The sequence below is a fragment of the Antechinus flavipes genome, chromosome 2, assembly GCF_016432865.1.
Source record: "Antechinus flavipes isolate AdamAnt ecotype Samford, QLD, Australia chromosome 2, AdamAnt_v2, whole genome shotgun sequence".
NCBI classification, from domain to species: domain Eukaryota; kingdom Metazoa; phylum Chordata; class Mammalia; order Dasyuromorphia; family Dasyuridae; genus Antechinus; species Antechinus flavipes.
Window position 1 is genome coordinate 131130012 of NC_067399.1, and position 18689 is coordinate 131148700.

An 18689-nucleotide genomic window follows, 5' to 3' on the forward strand; every position below is an offset into this window, starting at 1 on the left:
ATTTGGGTAAGCCCCCTCTCTAGAAGAGTAACTATCCCATTTCTCACACTTTTGCATTTGGGCACATCGTCGATGCTAAAATGAAGATGTCTTTGTTTCCATTTGAGTGAGAACTATCCACCTTGATCAGGGGGGTGGGTTGGCGGAGGGGCTGGTAATCACATACATAAAATCATAGAGAGTGATAGGGAAACTGCGTTATAAAAATAGTATTTATAGAACTAAATTGGAGTGGTGGTAACAAAGTACTAGTTTTGAGAATTAGAAGACACCAAACGAATTCCAGCTCTTACCACTTCTTAGTTGAGTGATTGTGAGAAACACATTTTACTTCTTTGACCCTCAGTTTCCTCATCTGTAAAAATATTGCGCAGCAGACCTAGAAGGTCTTTGTGAATAAGGCGCTTTACTTCCGTATAAGTGGGTTATAGTATTAGTAAATGAGTTATACGTCAGTAAAGTACGTGAGGGCGTCCCAGCTTTCACGTAATTCGAGCGTCAGAAATAGACTAGGAGCAGAGATTCCGAGCACCTGAGTTCTGACGTAGAAGACTGATCCATATGCCTGGGGGGGAGCAAGGGAACTAAAATGTATAATGGTGTCCTATATGGAGTCTCTCTGCTCTCCAAATTATTGTGGGACATGACAAACCTTATGACATTGGTCATATCCTGCAAACTCTCAACCTCCACGCTGCTCTGTCCCGATTCTCCTACTCAGAACAGACTCTATTTCAGCTCCTCACCCCACCTTTCTAAATGTGTAATGGCGTGTCCCCGACCTCCTAAATATGGCCTCTCTTGGGAGGCGAGGACGTCATCACCGCCAAGGGGCCACATAGCCATTGGCTCGGAGAGCCTAGCGGCGCGCGGTGATTGGTTTACCTAACGGGAGAGTGGGAGGATCCAGAAAAAAGGTCTTTGCCGGCTTGCGGGCGCCGCCGCTGGGGGAGAGGCTGGATAAGGTGTCAGAGTGCTTTGGTGTGTATGGAGAGCGGCCGGAATGTCTGCTGAACTGGGTGTCGGACTGGCGCTGAGGGCGGTGAAGGAACGGGTGCAGCAGGCGGTGGCGCGGCGGCCCCGGGTGAGAGTAAGGTCCGGGGACCCTGAGGGTCGGGGCCCTGCGGCTCCGGGGTGTCCCGGTAACGGATAGAGGAGGGAGATGGATGCGGGCATGGGGGGAGGTTAAGGCCCAGAGTCTATAAAATGTTGGAGTCTGATCTCCAAGGGGGTCCTCCAATACCTCCCCGTCCCACGAGATGTCTCTTGGTAATAGGGAGTATCGGGAGTCCCCTAAGGAGGGAAGGATCTGCTGCTGCTGCTACTACGGGGTCTAAAGACCTGCAAACTCCATGTGAGACAATCATATGACGTGACAGCCACCCCCAAAAACCTCACCCCAGGCCTCCCGGAGCGATCCAGCTCGATCCAGCATCGACCTGTGGCTGGCTTGGCTCACTCCCATGTGTGACCTTGGTCAAGACAGCCAGTTTTCGGGCCACAGTTTCCCGCCCTGTAAAATGAGGAGGTCCTTCCGATATGTAGCCAGGGAGGTGACAGTCCCTCCTCCGCCTCCTGCATCCAGAGAGCTCTGGTCACCCAGATTAGGAAGGATCTTGTCCAGTTATAGAGCACCCAGAAGGCATTTTGGAAAAATCAGGTTGGAGGAACAGGGGGCTGGTCATTTAGGATGGAGAAGGGGAGAGACCCAGTCTTCTCTGGGGAAGAGAGATTCTGAAGCTGGCTGAGTCTAGCTGTGTGACCCTGGGCAAGCCACTTAATTTCTGCCTCAGTTTCCTTCTGTAAAATTAGGGTAAAAATAGCAGCTTCTCTCCAGGGTTGTTGTGAGGAACAAATATAATAATAATTGGAAAGCACTTAACTCTTTGTCTTTACATAGTAGATGCAATGTAAAATGTTTCTATTATCATTATCATCTGACTTGTTTTATTTACTATAAGAAGGATTTAGATATGGATAAGGAAAAACTTTATTTATTTATTTAGCTCTATCCTCTAGACCATTTCACCCTTAAAGTGAAATCTATTTAGGAGGGAATGGATACTTCTACTGGAGTTCTTCCATCTTTGATACCTGTAGAAGGAGATTCCTGCTCAAAGTAGGCTCAAGGTACTCCAGGGTCCTTCCAGTTCTTGAGACTCTGAGAGACTTACTGACAATCACTTGGGATAATAAGAATTTATCCTTTGGCAAGAGTTGATTATGGAAAAGATTCAACATGTTTGTATTTGTAAGAACAGAGAGCCTGGAGAGCTTTATAATGTGGAGACTAAGATTTCTAAAGCCCCTGGAACTGAAGTTCTGAATTCTTAGAAAGACTAGGAGCATGGGCAGAGGTTGGTGTGACTAGGGCCTTCAGACCAGAATGAAATGTTTCTTCTTGGTGTCCTTGAGAGATTCGGCAGACCTACGGACCGGGCCTATGCACTCCTTCTCCCAATGTAGGTCTGCGCCTGCTTTCTATGGGTCTCCTTAAGAGTTTCCTAGAGCATTCATGAGGGTCACTAACTTGCCCAAGTAGACAGAGTAAAACTTCCTTACTTCCTTCTGGTTCCACTTTCTATGAACATTGTCATGTGGACAAGTACTACTATTTCTTCTTAAAGGATATTTTTATAACTGACACAAATTATTAGTGATTTATGATTCTTTATTCAAGAATTGGGCAGATAGATGGCTCAGTGGATAGAGTGCAGGACCTGGAGTCAAGTAAACTCCTCTTTGTGAGTTCAAATCTGGCCTCAGACACTTACTAGCTGTGTAACTCCTCGTTCATAAAATGAGCTAGAGAAGAATGTGACCTACCATTTCACTATTCTTGCCAGGAAAACCCCAAATGGGATGGTCATAACCTGTGGATGTATGTTAGAGATGACATTTGCGGAATGGAAGTCAGGAGATTCCAGTGCCAGGTCTGCCTCTGACTGTAACCATGCCCAAGCGACTTCCATACTCTGGGCATCTGTGAAGTGTTAAAATGTAAAATGGATAAGAGTTAGGGATGGACTGATAAACTTTAGCTCTAACAGTCTGCTATTCTAAATGATTCTCCATGTTAAAATCACACTGCTGAGGGAAATATTTCCTGGCAGCAATTCCTGATGATGATGATGATGATGATGATGATGATGATGATGATGATGATGATGATATAGCCCTTATTATGTGCCAGGTTTTATGCTAAGTGCTTTACAGTTATCTCATTTGATCTTCACAAGAACACCCTGGAAAGTAGGTATTGAGAAGTAGGTGCTATCATTATCTCTATTTTACAGATCAGGAAATTGAGGCAAACAGAGGTTATGTAATTTGTGCAGGGTCATATAGCTAGTGAGACTGAGGATAGATTTGAATTCTGATTCTTCTTGCCTTATCTAGAACATTCTGTTTACCTTTCCCAAGTTTAGCATCTAGCATACCTATCTGTACTGTTTTCGGGATAAGGTAAATTGGGAAGAATGGGAGAGACTAATGGGGTAAATTTTAGGTTCAGACAGAGTGGTGATAATAAGGAAAGGGATATCTCCTCTAATTGCCTTGTCTTCTCAATCCCCAAAGAATAGTAAAGTTTCTTCCTAGCTGAAAATTCTCTGATTCTTTGAAATACCTGAGGATGAGTGAGGTTATTTAGTTATAGCTATTCATAGCCACCCAGATCAGTGGGTTTCATTATTTGAAAGGAGATTCTACTCTTTAAATAGTGACTTTTAAATAATGACTTTAAATAGTAGAAAAGAAGTAGACTGTATGTTAAGCAGTGAGTCAGGACTCTTGAGACCCATTTGACATTCTATAACTAGCAATTGATTCGTGGACAGTTATCTCACCTTTCCTCGGAACTTTACTTGTGGGTGAGAAAGCTAAAGGAAAATGTATGTGTGAAGGGCAGAGTGTTATGAACCTGTGTTAATAATTACTTTGCAAAACTATTGGGAGTTAGGAGGGTGCTTAGGAGAGAGTTAATCTAGTAGAAATAGCAATACAGTATGTCAGGTCCAATCTCTTTCATTAACTAGCTCTGTATAACCATGAGCAAGTCACTTAAGTTCCCTGGGCCTCAGTTTTCCTCCTCTCTAAAATGAAGGACTTGGACCAGTTGATTTCTAAGGTTCCTTACTCCCCTAAAATTTTAGGGCTATCTTAGTCCCTTTTGTCATCATGATCCTTGGACAGGACCCTCTGAAGAATCAAACCATCAGGTGGGGGGAATGGGATGTCTGAAGCATCAGATCTAGATCTCCTGTGTCCTTTCTCAGCCACCTAAAATTGTATACAATGAGGCAATAGAAATTAATGTATCTGACAAACTTGGCTATCAAAAACTTCAAGATCTGGATCATAGATCTGTGTCTTTATTGTGTCTCCCCCCTGCCCCCCCCCCCACACACACACACAATGATACTGCTCCATTGACTAGTTATTAGATTACTTTGTATTAAAGAATTTGCAAGGGACCAGTCAAAGCATTGCTGCATAAGAATAGATGGCTTTTCTTCTAGTAAAAATGGGACTAACTTCTCATCACTGCTTTAGCCTTGGATTTCTAAGAACTAGAAATCTTTTCTCACCTGTTTTCTTTGAGGTAAAAACAGGTTGCACACAGATGTTAAATTTGTTGGGTTTTAATTTTGAAGAATATCACCTTAGAACTGGTTATAGCCCATGATCCCTCCCCCCCCCAACCTTTAAGAAAAGAAACCTCTCAACCAGACTCTTAAAATTTGTCCTCCTTCTAAGCAGTTCTGAGTCATGAATTCCAGATAATTCTCTTCTCTTCTTATCTCCCTCTTCTAAAACTGAATTACTCAGGCTTACAAGGAACACAAAGGAACAGAAAATTAGTTCAGTGCAGCATGCCTCTCCTAACTCTGAGGTATCAGAGACCAGTAAATAGGTTTCCTTCTAGTCAAAGAACTGACACCTTGCCATTTCTTCCTGCTTTTGCTGGAGAAGAAAAGTCTTTTGGGAGCAGCAGATTAACTTGAAGTCTCGTGTACTTAAAGGAAAAGAATATTTCTTCCTGTAGAACCAAAGAGCTAAAAGTAGAATTGTCAGGGCTCTTGTTGCAATATTTTTCCATTAGATTGATTGGGATAAGTTATTTCAAGGTGAATATCTCTACCTTTCACTCAAGTATACTGCCTTTCCCTTGACAGGATCTCCCAGCCATTCAACCCCGGCTAGTAGCTGTGAGCAAAACCAAACCTGCTGACATGGTGATTGAAGCATATGCTCATGGACAGCGCAGCTTTGGAGAGAACTATGTAAGTTGCCTTTCTGAGTCCTCCATGTCTGAAGTGAAAGACATGTCTCCCTGGAATTTAGAAGATGCCCAATTGCTGGACTTCAAGACTCATGAGATTTTCATTTTAATCTCTTTAGGTTCAGGAGCTGTTAGAAAAAGCATCAAATACTAAAGTAAGTAGGTATTTATAGACTTTAAATTCATTCGAAATCTTGATCCTTCTGCCCAAATTGTTTTATAGTAGGGGAAAGTAGAGGAGCTCAGAGAGTTGTCCATTCTGGTTTGGCCCTATGTTTTTTCCAATTAAAGGAAAATTTTCTTTCACATCAAATCCTTTCCCCTTTAGAATCTTGATTGCACTTAGAGCTTTGTTGGCTTTTTCTTCCTTGTGGGTCCCTAAAAATGGTAGGTTGCAGTAGCCTGCTGCAAACTTGAGATCCATTTGAAACTTAAAAGCTCTGGTAAACTTGGATGCAGAACCCCTCACTTAGGGATGAAGTGGAGACAGAGGTAGAAACCATCCAGGTGAATAGGCAAGGCATGAGTTCTAGAACGGAACTTGAATCTCTCTTTAGTCTGTTGGGAAGCTAAGAAAGGATAGGAGTCATGATTTATCAAGTACACCTAGAATTCTGTGAGGAGACGGAGCCAGGAGGTGACTGGTAGCTGTCCTGATGTGTACCTATGAGATCAGAGCCAACCCTCACCTCTTCCTCCCACCTCTTTTTCTTCAGATTCTGTCTTCTTGTCCTGAGATAAAATGGCATTTCATTGGCCACCTGCAAAAACACAACGTGAACAAATTGATTGGTAAGGGAATAAACTAGTATTTTTCCATGAAAGGTAAGAGAAAAGGCCACAAGTGAAAACTCACCTGATTTACCAACTGGTGGAGATAGATTTCTTTCAGGTAAGAAATTCAGGTTCTTAATAGTGTCAGGATAAAGCATCATGGCAAAATCAGAATATTTGATGCCTCTAGAACTATATTTTAAAAATTGTAGCCCATATTCCTATTTGTTTTTTACCAACTCCTGATTAATGTTATATCACCTTAACTAGCTGACAACTTGCTTCTTCTCCAGGCTTCTTATGCATTATCTCCCTTAGTGATCTGGCCACATTGGTCTCTTTGCTGTTGACTTTCCCTAGCCTGGAGTTCCCAGCCCCTCCCTGGCGATCATGGCACTTCCTACTTAATTACCTTTAGGAGTTCCCTGTTGCCTCTAGAATAAAATACAAACTCCTGGCTTCAGCCTTATTTCATGTTGCTTCCCTTCACGCGTACCACATTCCAGCCATCTAGAAAGTTAGCTCTTCACCAGATATGACACATCATCTTAGCCCTGAACTGAGGTGCCCTCCTCTTATTTTTCAAGAATGCTTTGCCCACACTTAATACATTACTTTACATGAATTTGTATTGTCGTGTTTCTCTTAATAGAATGTGAATATATTCCGTACTGTATGTTGCCATTATCTAGCAGAGTCCCTGGCCCATAATTAAGTACTTGATGGATCTATTACCTAATTAGTTTGGGTACTCTCCAGTGGCACAAATTCTAGGCCATCCACTCCTATTCTACCTGTACCATTCTTGGGCATGGCAAGTCCACCCAGTACTGCAGATTCTTCCTCACTCTAGACTTTGCATGGCTGCCAGTGGAAACATGAGTCCTTCCTCCATCGTTCCTCTCTCAATGATCTTTATATTGTTACTTGTTGGTTAGATGGCGCAGGTTACAACAATTTGGATTTATCCTCAAAAAATTATCAAACTATGCATATTTTTTGACTTATCAATACTACTCCTAGACCTGTTCCCAAAAAAAGAATAAAGAAAGAGGAAGGGGACCTATTTATACAAAATTATTTTAATAGCCCTTTTTGTAGTAGCCAGAAGCTAGAAACTAATAGAGAGCCCACCTACTAAGGAAAAACTAAAATTATGATTATGTGAATATATTGTAATATTATTGTGCCAAAAAAGTAACAGCATGGATGGTTTCAGGAGAAACTATTGAATATAGAACCAAGCTTTGTATCAGTTCAACTATCTAAACTGATGCAAAGTGAAGTGAGCATATGTAGGAGAATATAGTCACAGCCAACATTATAAAGAAAAGCAAGACTTTAGATTTTCAAGATTTTAGAATTCTGATCATTGCAATGATTAAAATACATGTCTAGAAATGTGATTATGAAGTACACCATCCATTCCCATTACAGACTTAAAATGTAGAACAAGATACATACTTTTGGATGTGGCTAATGTGGTGGCTTTTTTTTTTTTTCCTGAGTTATGTATATTGATAATTAAGTGTTTTTTTTTTTTAATTGTTCCATGAAAGGAAGAAAGTGGAGAATAGTAGTAAGGAAAGATTATACATACTTATAAAAAAATTAATTTAAAAAAAACTTTTGCCCCCTATTTATTATCATCATGTGCCTCTCCATTTGTTATTGCAACTTTATTGTTCTAACCAAGCCAAGTTAGCATTCTTATTTAAGGTCAAGGATATTAATATTAAAAAGATCATGTAGAAAAAACCAAGTAGATCAAAAATACCATTGCCTTGATTATTAAATTTTGCTGGATAGGCAACATTCAGAGAGGATCCAAAGGATGTGTCCATATTTCTTAGATACTGTGGATAGCCTAGTATTGGGTAAAGTGTGAGCTAGATGCCTTTTGGGAAACTCTTGAGGATTTTTAATGATCCCAAACTTCTCCTGAGGCACAGCACATACATTAAATAAATGATTGTTGCATTGAACTAAAGAGAATTTTATGTATTAGTGCATATTGGTGCCTAATTTTGTACTTTAAATATTTTCCTTATTGATCCTTGGAGCTGAAACAGAGCCAGCTTCCATTCTAGCTCATATGTCTTGCGTTTCTGGATGAGCAGAATGTTTAGTCAGAAAGACCTGAGTTTAAATTCTGCCTCAGGCACTTGCAAGCTATGGAAGCTAGATTGTGAACTCCTTGAGGAAAAGTCTGTCTTTTGCCTTTCTTTGCACCTGTAGTGCTTAGCATAGTGCATGGCATATAGTATAGGGATTAATAAGTGCTTATTGAATAACTGACTCTAGAGTGGATATGTAATCCCTCAGTCTCATTTTCCTCATGCGTAAAATGAATATAATAATACCAATTACCTCACAGGGTTGTTGTGAGGACAAGTGTATTTGTAAAATACTTTGCAAACCTTAAGGCACTATCTAAATGACATTATTATTATTAACATGGTTAAAAGCTCAATAAAGAAATGTAAGCAGCCTGTAGGAATAGGTTGAGTAGGAAACTAAGTCTACTTCATTGCCGCTTCTTCCTTTCAGCTGTCCCCAACCTTTACATGCTGGAAACTGTGGACTCTGTGAAGTTGGCAGACAAAGTAAACAATTCCTGGCAGAAGAAAGGCTCTCCAGAGAGATTAAAAGTCATGGTGCAGATTAACACCAGTGGGGAAGAGAGTAAGTGACTAAGACCTAACTAATGGCCTCTACCTCCCTTGGGATGAGTGAGACTCACAGCCTGTAAAATGAGAATACTTAAACTGCTTACCTCACAGGGTGGTTATAAGAAAGATGCTTTGTAAATGAATTATTATCATACCCCAGCATCTTTTAGGAGAATTGATATTACCAGTTCACTTCTGTTTCCTGTCAAACTATGTGAAAGCCATTGCTGACCTTTAAGTGCACAGCAGTGCAGGTGGAACAGCTTCACACCTACAGGAGGTTTGGTTGCTCATACCTGTTAAGTAAAGAGTAGCTGAGGGAGAGAGCAGTGATTTAAGCCTGTTGAGGAGGCCTGAGCACAGTTAAGAGTCCAAGAAAGGAAGGGAATATTTGTTAGTCTTATTTTCTTTTTTATTTTTAAATTTAATTTAAATGAAATGTAAATTTTTTAATAAATTCTCATTTTCAGTACTGCTTTAGTGAATAGAATACAAAAAAATCAGTGTACTTCTTTATCAGTAAATGTCTTTGGCATGCTGGGGTTGAAGGTTTACATGAGCAGCTTTTTGTTCACAACTATATGAACAGGCAATGGTTACCAATAGTTATGTTTCCTTCACTTACAAGATATAGCACAGTTTGAATATTTTCTTCCCCACTGTATTCACCTTCACAAACCACAATTCTGCTGCATCCTCTGAGTGAATAATTTAGTACTTAGCTACACATACAACTTGTCATTATACCATTTCTTAATGATTGGCAGAAATTTGCCATTGTGTAGAGATCAAATGAGTTCAGATACTTTATTCAATAAGCAATGGAACCTCTGAATTTTGGCCACTAAAATCAATAAACCATTTTTTTAAATTGTAATAATATTTCTCCAGTAGCTTCAGTGATATTTTACATAGAAGATATATTACATAGAAATACACAGAAGCAAATTTATTATTATAAAGCTTATGCACTTTGTAGTCAATATATTAACTGGCTCTGCTACTTGATATTATAAATATCAAGAAGCAAGACCTTGTCTTTCTTCTCTGAGCCTGAGTTTCCTCATGTATAAAGTGAGGGAATTAGCCCAGCTGATCATTAAGATCCCTATCAGCTCTAAATTTGATCATATGAACTGTAATATTAATAAAATTTTCAGAAACTTGATAGCACAAATATAGAAAAAGTCTGATTCAGTAACTCTTCCAAAGATACAGCTTCGTAGTTCCTACCAGTTCCCCAACAAAACCTTTGTGGATGTTCTCAAGCATGTCAGAAGGACTCCAGCTCATAAACTGTTCTGTCCAAAAAATAGCCTCCAGTCCTAGAGGGCAACCCCACCTTGGACAGTCTCCTGCAGAGCTTGAGGTTTTGTTGAATGCGCTTGGAGGTTCTTAGGTTCAAAGACCATTGGTCTTGGCCCAGGGAGCTGGGGTGGAGTGGGAGGAGGGGGGGAGGGAGTTGGAAATAAAGCTGTTTCTGCCGCTGAGAGCCTCACAGATACGAGTCTCTCTCTCCATGAAGGTAAACACGGGCTCCCGCCTTCAGAAACAGTAGCCACAGTAGAACACATCAAAGCCAAGTGTCCCAGCCTGGAGTTTGTGGGTCTGATGACCATCGGGAGTTTTGGACATGACCTCAATCAAGGGCCCAATCCAGACTTCCAGGTACAGTGGCAGGCCGCACGGGCCCAGCTGCACTGATAAGGGGGATGGCACAGCAGAGCTGGAGCACTCCCCTAGATTTGGTGCTCTCCAGGCAGGGCTCTTAAGGAAGGCTCTTCCTTTCTTTAAACCTTGCTTCCCTAATCTGGGGGTGGGGGCACATTAAATAATCTCTGAGACCTCTGTCTGGCTCTGTGCAGTCCTCTATATAGTTGCTAAAGAGCTTGCTATATTGACAGGCTCGAAAGGAAGCTAAGCAAATCTGTGCCAGGTTAAAACTCCAAACATATGGCAGCCTCACCTAGGGAAAAGGGGAGGAGTAGCTTCCCAGAGCAGTGCCCTATAGGCATTTCTTCATCCGCTTGGAATATATATTTTAAGAAGAATAAGTTCTTAGTTTTTCTACTGAAAAGCAAAGTTTCCCAGAAAACATTCCAGTGGAGTTTCTGAGAACTGAGGTCCTCCTGAACCAAAGGAACTAAAATAACCTTTACAGAAGTGTAAATGCAGCTCAGAGAATATACCTTTCACTTGGAAAGATTTACATAAACAGATGCAGAATCAGGAAAACACTGTACATAGAAACAGAAGACTGCAGTGATCAACTGTGACAGACTTGGCTCCTCTCAGTGGTTCAGTGATCCAAGGCAATCCCAATAAACTTTAGATGGAAAATGCCATCTGCATCCAGAGAAAGGAGATTGAAAGTTTTTCCCTTTTGTTCCGATTTTTCTGTCCCAGCATGATTCATAAGGATATATGTTTTTAAAATTTTAATGTACATGTATAACCCCCCCAAAAAAAAAATTTTTTTTACATGTAACTTGGGAAAATAAAAATATTTTTAAAAAAGAAGAGACAACATATCTTTTACCTGACCCTTCCCTCCTTCTGACCTTTCTCCCAGGCTCTCTTGTCCTTGCGGAAGGAGCTGTGTGAGAAGCTCAGCATTCCCATTGACCAGGTGGAACTGAGTATGGGCATGTCCATGGATTTCCAGCATGCGGTAAGCTTCTGTTGGCCAGGCCTGTCTGCCCGGCGGTATTACCAAGTCAGCACTTAGTCCCCGCAGTGCCCCCGTTGTGACAGGAAGGTCCCTGTGAGCGCTCTCTGTCTGCTGGGTAGATACTGGGAAGTGTGCCCCCGGCATCACGTCTTCATTCGAGGGTCAATGTGGGCTCTCCATTTCTCTCCAGATTGAAGTGGGGTCCACAAACGTCCGCATAGGCAGTACAATTTTTGGAGAACGGGATTACTCAAAGAAACCGGCAGTGGACAAGGCCACGACGAGCATCAAGGCTGCAGTGGAAGTCGCCCAAGAGCACTGAACCGAGAAAGAAACGAGCAGTGATCCTCCGCTTCTCAAGGGCGCTGGTGTGGAAGACTTTAACTATGCACTAACCCACATTTTAATTTTCTTATCCCAGGCTGTTGCACATCAGTGCTTTTGTTAAAACCCGAATCATAGAGCTCTGCTAATTATTGTGTTGGTGGAAATTATATTTACTTTGCACCTTTGACACCATAGGTCCGTTTAGATCATTGACAGGATTGTGGTGGAACTGGAGAATCAAGGTATTCCAGCAGGAGCGGAACCAAATCAGAACCAACCCTTGATCCTACCCAAGAGTACTGACTAATCATGAATGCCTTTTTCAAGTTGAAATGTGTTCACCAAAGCCTATACTTACTGCCCTCAGAGGTATTTTCAGTTCTTCCTCCTGTGTTCACCGGGGCTTCATCCACTTGTAATGGAGATGAGACCCTCCTGAAATGGAGACAGGGTCAGTCCCTCTCCTTTTCTCTCCCCCTTCATGATAATGCCCAAAGTTGAAGATCAGTTTCTCTATTGACGAATAGCTGAAACAGGCAATTTCATGTTTTATGTTGTGTTCTACGCCCAAAAGGCTGCTGAGGAGTATCCCTCTGTCTGATTGGCCTTTCTATCATTTGGGCCTTGGAAGAAAGATTTGTGCTTAGCTTCATCTCACCTCCTGCCCTTCTAGGGAAGGGAACCCTCCCTCAATCAGGTGACAACATCAACTTTTTAGCATGTAGTCTGCTTCCTTATTTTTGACGGTGAGGTTTAATAATGAATTACAGTGGTTTTCCAAGAATGGATAGAGCCCTTCCAATCTAGATCAGGTCAGTAGCTTCAAACGGGACTGACTTTGAGGGCTCCTCATCACAGGGTTTTCCAGCAGCCAAGTTTATACTCGCTCCACCATATTTTTATGTAACAAATTTTGTAAATTTTCCTGTATGCTAGCAAAGTAGCAAGGCTTTCATGAGCATGAAAATGGCCACAATGCATTATTGCAAATTCGTGAAAAAAGATTTTGATGTGTACGTTGAGAATTTTTCCCTGTTAATTAGCTTTTTTCTTAATTTATTCAATCCCTGAATCTAATTTTATGGATTAACCTTGAGAATATCATGTGAATGTAATTTTTAAATTCTTAAGCCAATATGATTTCTGCGCTTTTAAAGCTATACAGTGTGATGGTTCATAGTTTATTAAATAAAAATGTGAGTTTGAATTATGCCATCTGTGCCAATTACAAAGCAATTAAAAGATTATTTTTTTTTATACTCTGGTGTAGTGAATGCATATACTAGGTGCCTTGAAATGATAGGGAAACCCCTTAGTTGGCTTCACTTCATTTGGAAAAAGTCTTCTTTTCAAATCACCGCTGTAGCCAAACTTCAGCAATGGATGAAAGGGATTTTCAACCCAAAAAGAGGAAAAGGAGATAATCAGAAATTAGTGAGATGACGGGTGCCCTCCTGTGCTCCCTGAAACACGCCTCTAGATGGCGACATTTCCTAACCTTGTGGAGTCCCGAGGCTGTTCCCACGTGGTCTGAGCAGTTCTCAGGCTTCTGTGGGGCTTGGGGCGCGCAATGTGGGAGTGCCTGGGGGCCAGGGGCTCAGTGAGGGGAAGGGGATGTGCAGGTCCTGCCCCCGAGGTCCTTTGTCAGGCCCAGGCCTGTGGCTGTCAATGACAGCCGTGTCTTGTGGGACAAGGAGAGAGGCATCCTTCCCAGGCTCTCTGCCATCCTCTTGTCCTAAGATAAATTCCTCTGTGAATTAAGCTCAATTTCTTTTAAACTCTGTATTTTGAGTCTGCCTTTGCCTCCCAAAATGTCTTTTTCATCTTTTAACATTCATGTGATTTCCCCTCCCAGAAAGAAAAACGTAGTAAACCTTTCATTTCCCTCATTTTTATAGTTTTCAAAGCATTTCCACATGGGCCTTATTAGTCCAAATAAAGTCCTTATCATGTTGAAGTGACAGTAGGTACTTGGCTATTCCAATAAAGCATAAAATCCACTAGGTCCTCCCAAACTGGACAAGACTAGAAACACTGTATCTGTTTACCATGGATCAGCCCAGCTAAGAACAAAGAAGTGCATCATCAGAAAGTTGTTCACCCGGTGATGGATTCTGGGAGAAGGTCACAGTATCTCACAAAATGTAGGTCTCATTTTCAAAACATGCACAAATAACTTGACGTTGACCTTTGCATAGCCTTGTATTTCAGATTTTCTTCTTCCCCCCACCTTCTTCCCTAAATGGCAAGCAATCTAATATATGTTAAATCCAATATGTATCAATATATGTATACAATTCCCTTGCTGAACAAGAAAAATAAGATCAAAAAAAAGAAAATAAATAAGTAAGAAAACAAAATGCAAGCAAACAACAGCAAAAAGAGCAAGAATGTTGTGATCCACATTCAGTTCCAATAGGCCTCTCTCTGGGTGTAGATGGCTTTCTTCATCACAAGATCATTGGAAATGGGCTCAATTATCTCGTTGGAAAGAGTCACATCCATCAGAACTGATGGTTGTATAATCTTGTTGCCGTGTACATTGATCTCCTGGTTCTGCTCGTTTCAATCAGCATCAGTTCCTATAAGTCTCTCTAGGCCTCCCTGAAATCATCCTGCTGATCATTCCTTATAGAACAATAATATTCCATAACTTTCATATACCACAATTTAATCAGCCATTCTCCAACTGATGGGAATCCACTCAGTTTCCAGTTTCTAGCCACTACAAAGAGATCTCCCACAAACATTTTTGTACATGTGGGTTCTTTTACTTTAAGATCTCTTTGAGATACAGGCCCAATAGAAATTGCTAAATTCCAGCACTAATTGCTGAGCCCCACAATTCTTGATACAGATACTTAAAAGATACTTGCTTTTAATCCAAATTTGCAGCTTTTAATTCAAAATGGCTCGTCTCAGAGTTTATATATTAAAATAAATATAATCTGCTTACAATCTATGGTGATCTCGATTTCTTTTGTGCAGCAAGATAACTGAATAAATATGTATACATATATTGTATTTAACAAGTATTTTAACATTTAATATGTATTGGACTATCTGCCATCTGGGGAGGGGGTGGAGAGAAGGGGAAAAGTTGGAATAGAAGGTTTTGCAAGGGTCAGTGTTGAAAAATTACCCATGCATATGTTTTGTAAATAAAAAGCTATGATAATAATTTTTTTAAAAAATAATTTATGGTGATCTGAAACAGACAAAAACAAAGCATTTGCAAACATATACTTTGATACTTATAGCAGTTGTGGGTGATAGGTAAAGTGCTATTATTCTCATTTAAAGAAGAGCTATCAAATTCAGGAACCACTTGTCTGAGGTCACAGTTAATAAATACTATTACTCAGATTCAAACTAGGACATCTGATTCCAATTCCCTAGTTCCCTCCAGAAATATCTCTTGGGTCCTAGGGCTAATTGTGTGTGTTCAGTTGTATTTGTTTCTTCATGATCCCAATTTGGGGTTTTCTTGGCAAAGATAATAGAGTAGTTTGCCTTTTCCAATTTATTTATAGATAAGGAAACAGAAGCAACAAAAGTTAAGCGACTTCTCCAGGTTCATGCAGCTAGTAAAAATCCAGGCCTGACTCCAGCCCCAAGACTTTATTCACTATGCCACTTAGCTGCCTTAAGACTAAGGACAGAATTCTATCCTTTTTCCCTCTAGGGGTGGGAGGGAATGTTTTCCCTAGTAGTAAACTGGTCTCTCTAAGCTGTTTCCCAAAGCTCTAGATACTTTGGGGGACAAGAGTTAAATGGAGTCACAGACATCTGGAGAGCAAGTCAGTATCCAAGACAGTTCTACAGAAGCTAATGTGCCACTCCTCATGAAGCTTGAAAGAAGCTTCCCCCAACATTTTCTCCCCCCCTTCACTCCCCCTCCTCCCCAAGGCTTTAAACAAGGGCAGGATTTAATAAGTGGAGCAATAGGAAATGATTCTCTTTGGGAACTATGACTATCTTGACTTCTTATGGGTATAAGCTGTGATATCAGCCTCCTGACTTAAGTACAAAGAATTCTAAACAATCCACCAAATGTTTTATTGCTCCTCAAGACGCCAAGGCTTTGGTTTTGTTTTGGGTGGGTTTGGGGGGGGGGGAGTTTCTACCCACTTGACACCAGGGGTAGTCTGTGGGTCAGTTATTTTTAGGACACTACAGCCCATAACTCATTTTTCCTTCCCTTGTTACCATTACCAGGTCCCCAGGAATCTAAATTCCAGCACTAATTTTACCAAGTTTGGAAAGGATAAATTAAACAGACTGAGAAAAGGAAGATTTGATAACTTTGGGAGGAATTGTGATTAAGTGGAAAGAATAGTGAACTAGGGAGTCGGAAGGTTCAAATCCTTAACTCTGCTAGTCACAAGCTTCAGTTTCTGCTTAAAAAAACAAAAAGATTGGAATAGATGATCTTTAAAGTCCCTTCTAACCAACATTCTGGGTATCTATGGTTCTTTTTTCTTTTTCTTTTTTTTTAAGACTGATTCTACTAATGGTTTTTTTTTTTTTTTTTTTTTTTTTTTTTTTGTCCAGTCTCAGGACCCATCCCAGGCTCCATTCCACTGCTGATCAGAATGCAAGCTTTGCTCTATTTGCAGCCTGATTTGATGTCTTCTCCTTGATGTCCTTAGGGAATCTAGTGGCCCCCTGCTCCCACCTCTGCCCTATTGGTGCCAGAGCTAGAACCTCACTAAAACCCAGAACTCCCCAACTCAAGTAAGCCTTAGCCTCCCTGGTAGCAAGAATTACAGCATATTTAGGATTCTTTTTTTTTTTTTTTAAAGGCTGAGGTTCTCAATCTTAGACGTCAGAATACATGCAAAACCAGGTTTCAGAGGACCTAGTTTGATGGCAGATCCGGGTCTCTGGGTGCTTGGTCAGGAAGAACTGGACTTAGCAGCCACGTGACAAAGTCGGCATCTCTGCCTCGGTTTCCTTTCTGCAAAACGAGTGGGCAGAACCCCTGCAGTCCCTTCTCTGCTCCGGGGCGGATGGCCTGTGCTCTGCGCCCGGGAATCAGGGTGGGCGCCCCCGGCTCCCAGCCACCAACGGCACCCAGCCCTCTCCCCAGGACAGCTTTGGGCTCTGAGATGATGAGCCTCCCTGGCCAGCCTCCGGGTCCTGTTTGACCCAGCCGCCAATCTCCCAAATAAAATCAATGTGTGACCTTATTCACCAGATGTCCTGAAGAAACAAGCACAAACGTGGAAGCCAAGAGGGAAGATGAGAAGTGGGGGAGGGAGGGAGAAGGGGGCTGGGGAGGAGAAAGAAAAACTTGGCTGGACATGAAAGGTGTCTTGTCTGTCTGTTCCCTATTAGGAGCAATTCTCTCGCAATCTGCAGCCTCGACATAATTCTCCCAACCAGAAACTCTCCAGAGAGATAATGTCAGAAGGAAAAACAAACGGAATCCCATCTTCTGAGGACAAAGTCACTTAAAAACCTATTTGGGGGGAAGAGGGGAGATGTCAGCGAGTCGGGGAGGGAAGCTCCTGACAGCGGGGCCCATATGGGGAATCGTTTACCCTAGGACGTGACAAAGAGAGGAGGAAGGGGAGGAGGAGGAGGGAGGGGTGCGGGCCTGCCTACAGCTGGTCCCCTGAGATGCTATTGCAGGCGCCTCCTGGTGAACCCCACGACCGCCCTGTCTGAGACGGGTCCGAGCCCCAGCTCTCGGGGGTCTGGCTGCTTGCGGGCTTTGTTCCTGCCGAGGAATTCCGAGGGGCCTCTATCTATCTTGAAACTTTCCAGCTGTCTGTCCTCCAAGGAAGCAGCCAGAACCAAGTCAGGAGTTAGCCGTCATCTTCGGGGAAATTCTCCCCCGAGTTTCCACCTCCCCATCCCCGGTCGACGCCGCTGCCCGACTGGCCTGGACACTTTGCGGCCAATGCAGGGCCCAGTGGACAGAGCCTCGGACCCATAAATCCCTCACGCTTACTCTTGACCTGGTTTTGACCCAACTCAGGACTGAACCTAGGGGAAAATGGGCCCCACCCAGCCCAAAGTAGACAGAAATGGGTAAAGAGATGGGGGGATGGGGGGAAGGCGACAAGGGTAGAAGGCAAGGCGCCGGACTATATGGGGGCTAAGAAAAGGGGATTCTGTTAAGCCCTATGCTTATGTTTCTAGGGGAAGGCGTCCCTTGCTTCAGGAGGAAAAATTTTTTTAAGTGAAGTAGAAGAGAAAAACTAATCAGAAGAGAAAAAGAAGTGGGTTTTCCTGCCTTTGGGACTTGTTTATTACTTGGATATCTGATTTCAGCCGGGGAAGCTGTTGCTGAAGCGAGGTTTTTATTGGCTGCTAGCAAGAGGAATCAGGGTTTGCTTTTGAACGGGCTGCCTCAGAACGCTGAAGGGGATACACTGCTCTGATGGGGCAGCTCAGCATTGTGGCCCCCAAGGATTCCCTATTTTCATAGCATCAACTGAAATTCCCTTTGGAGGGCCGAGGAGAAAGGGACAGGCTGGGACGGGGCCGCCAGGGTGGCCTGGGGAGGTGTTCCCAGGAGGGGAGCAAAATTGCAAAGATCTGAGCCTGCCTCTAGGGGACATGGGGTGAGAAGCAGGGCCCCCACTGTGTGGGACCCAGCAGAGCCGGCAAGTGAGGGTTTGAAGGCAGGCAGGAGTGTTCTGGGAAGTGTAGCCTGAGGAGCTGGGAAAGCTACAGTCAGGGGGCCTCAGCACTGATGGTTTCAATGTGTTGGGCAGAAAAGCCAGAGATTTGCACGGAGGGAGCCCCTGCCAGCACTGGCCCTTGGGCTGTGGGCTGGGGAGGGATCTCCAGATGCAGCACAGACCAGACCGAGATGCTGCCATTCCTGGCCCTTGAGTTTGGGGACTTCTTGAGAGGGTCTCCTGGCAGAGAGGCCCCTTTTGGGGTCTGGAACCTAAAGTAGCACTAATCTGCTTAGACTAGCAAGGCCTTTGAGAAAGCTTCCATG

General features: G+C 42.5%; 1 protein-coding gene across 2 annotated transcripts; it reads left to right on the forward strand.

Moving 5' to 3' along the window:
- The first annotated feature begins 926 nt into the window (after window positions 1-926).
- On the forward strand, window positions 927-12985 carry PLPBP (pyridoxal phosphate binding protein). 2 transcript variants are annotated; one of them, XM_051975509.1, is made up of 8 exons: window positions 927-1090; window positions 5178-5285; window positions 5404-5439; window positions 6001-6076; window positions 8609-8743; window positions 10256-10398; window positions 11303-11401; window positions 11592-12985. In XM_051975509.1, exons 1-8 carry the CDS (start codon window positions 1004-1006, stop codon window positions 11721-11723), a joined length of 816 nt encoding a protein of 271 aa, XP_051831469.1. In that variant the 5' UTR covers window positions 927-1003; the 3' UTR covers window positions 11724-12985. The 2 variants fall into 2 exon arrangements, with proteins under 2 accessions (XP_051831469.1, XP_051831470.1); XM_051975510.1 differs by having other exon boundaries at window positions 927-1084.
- Window positions 12986-18689: the final 5704 nt, after the last annotated feature.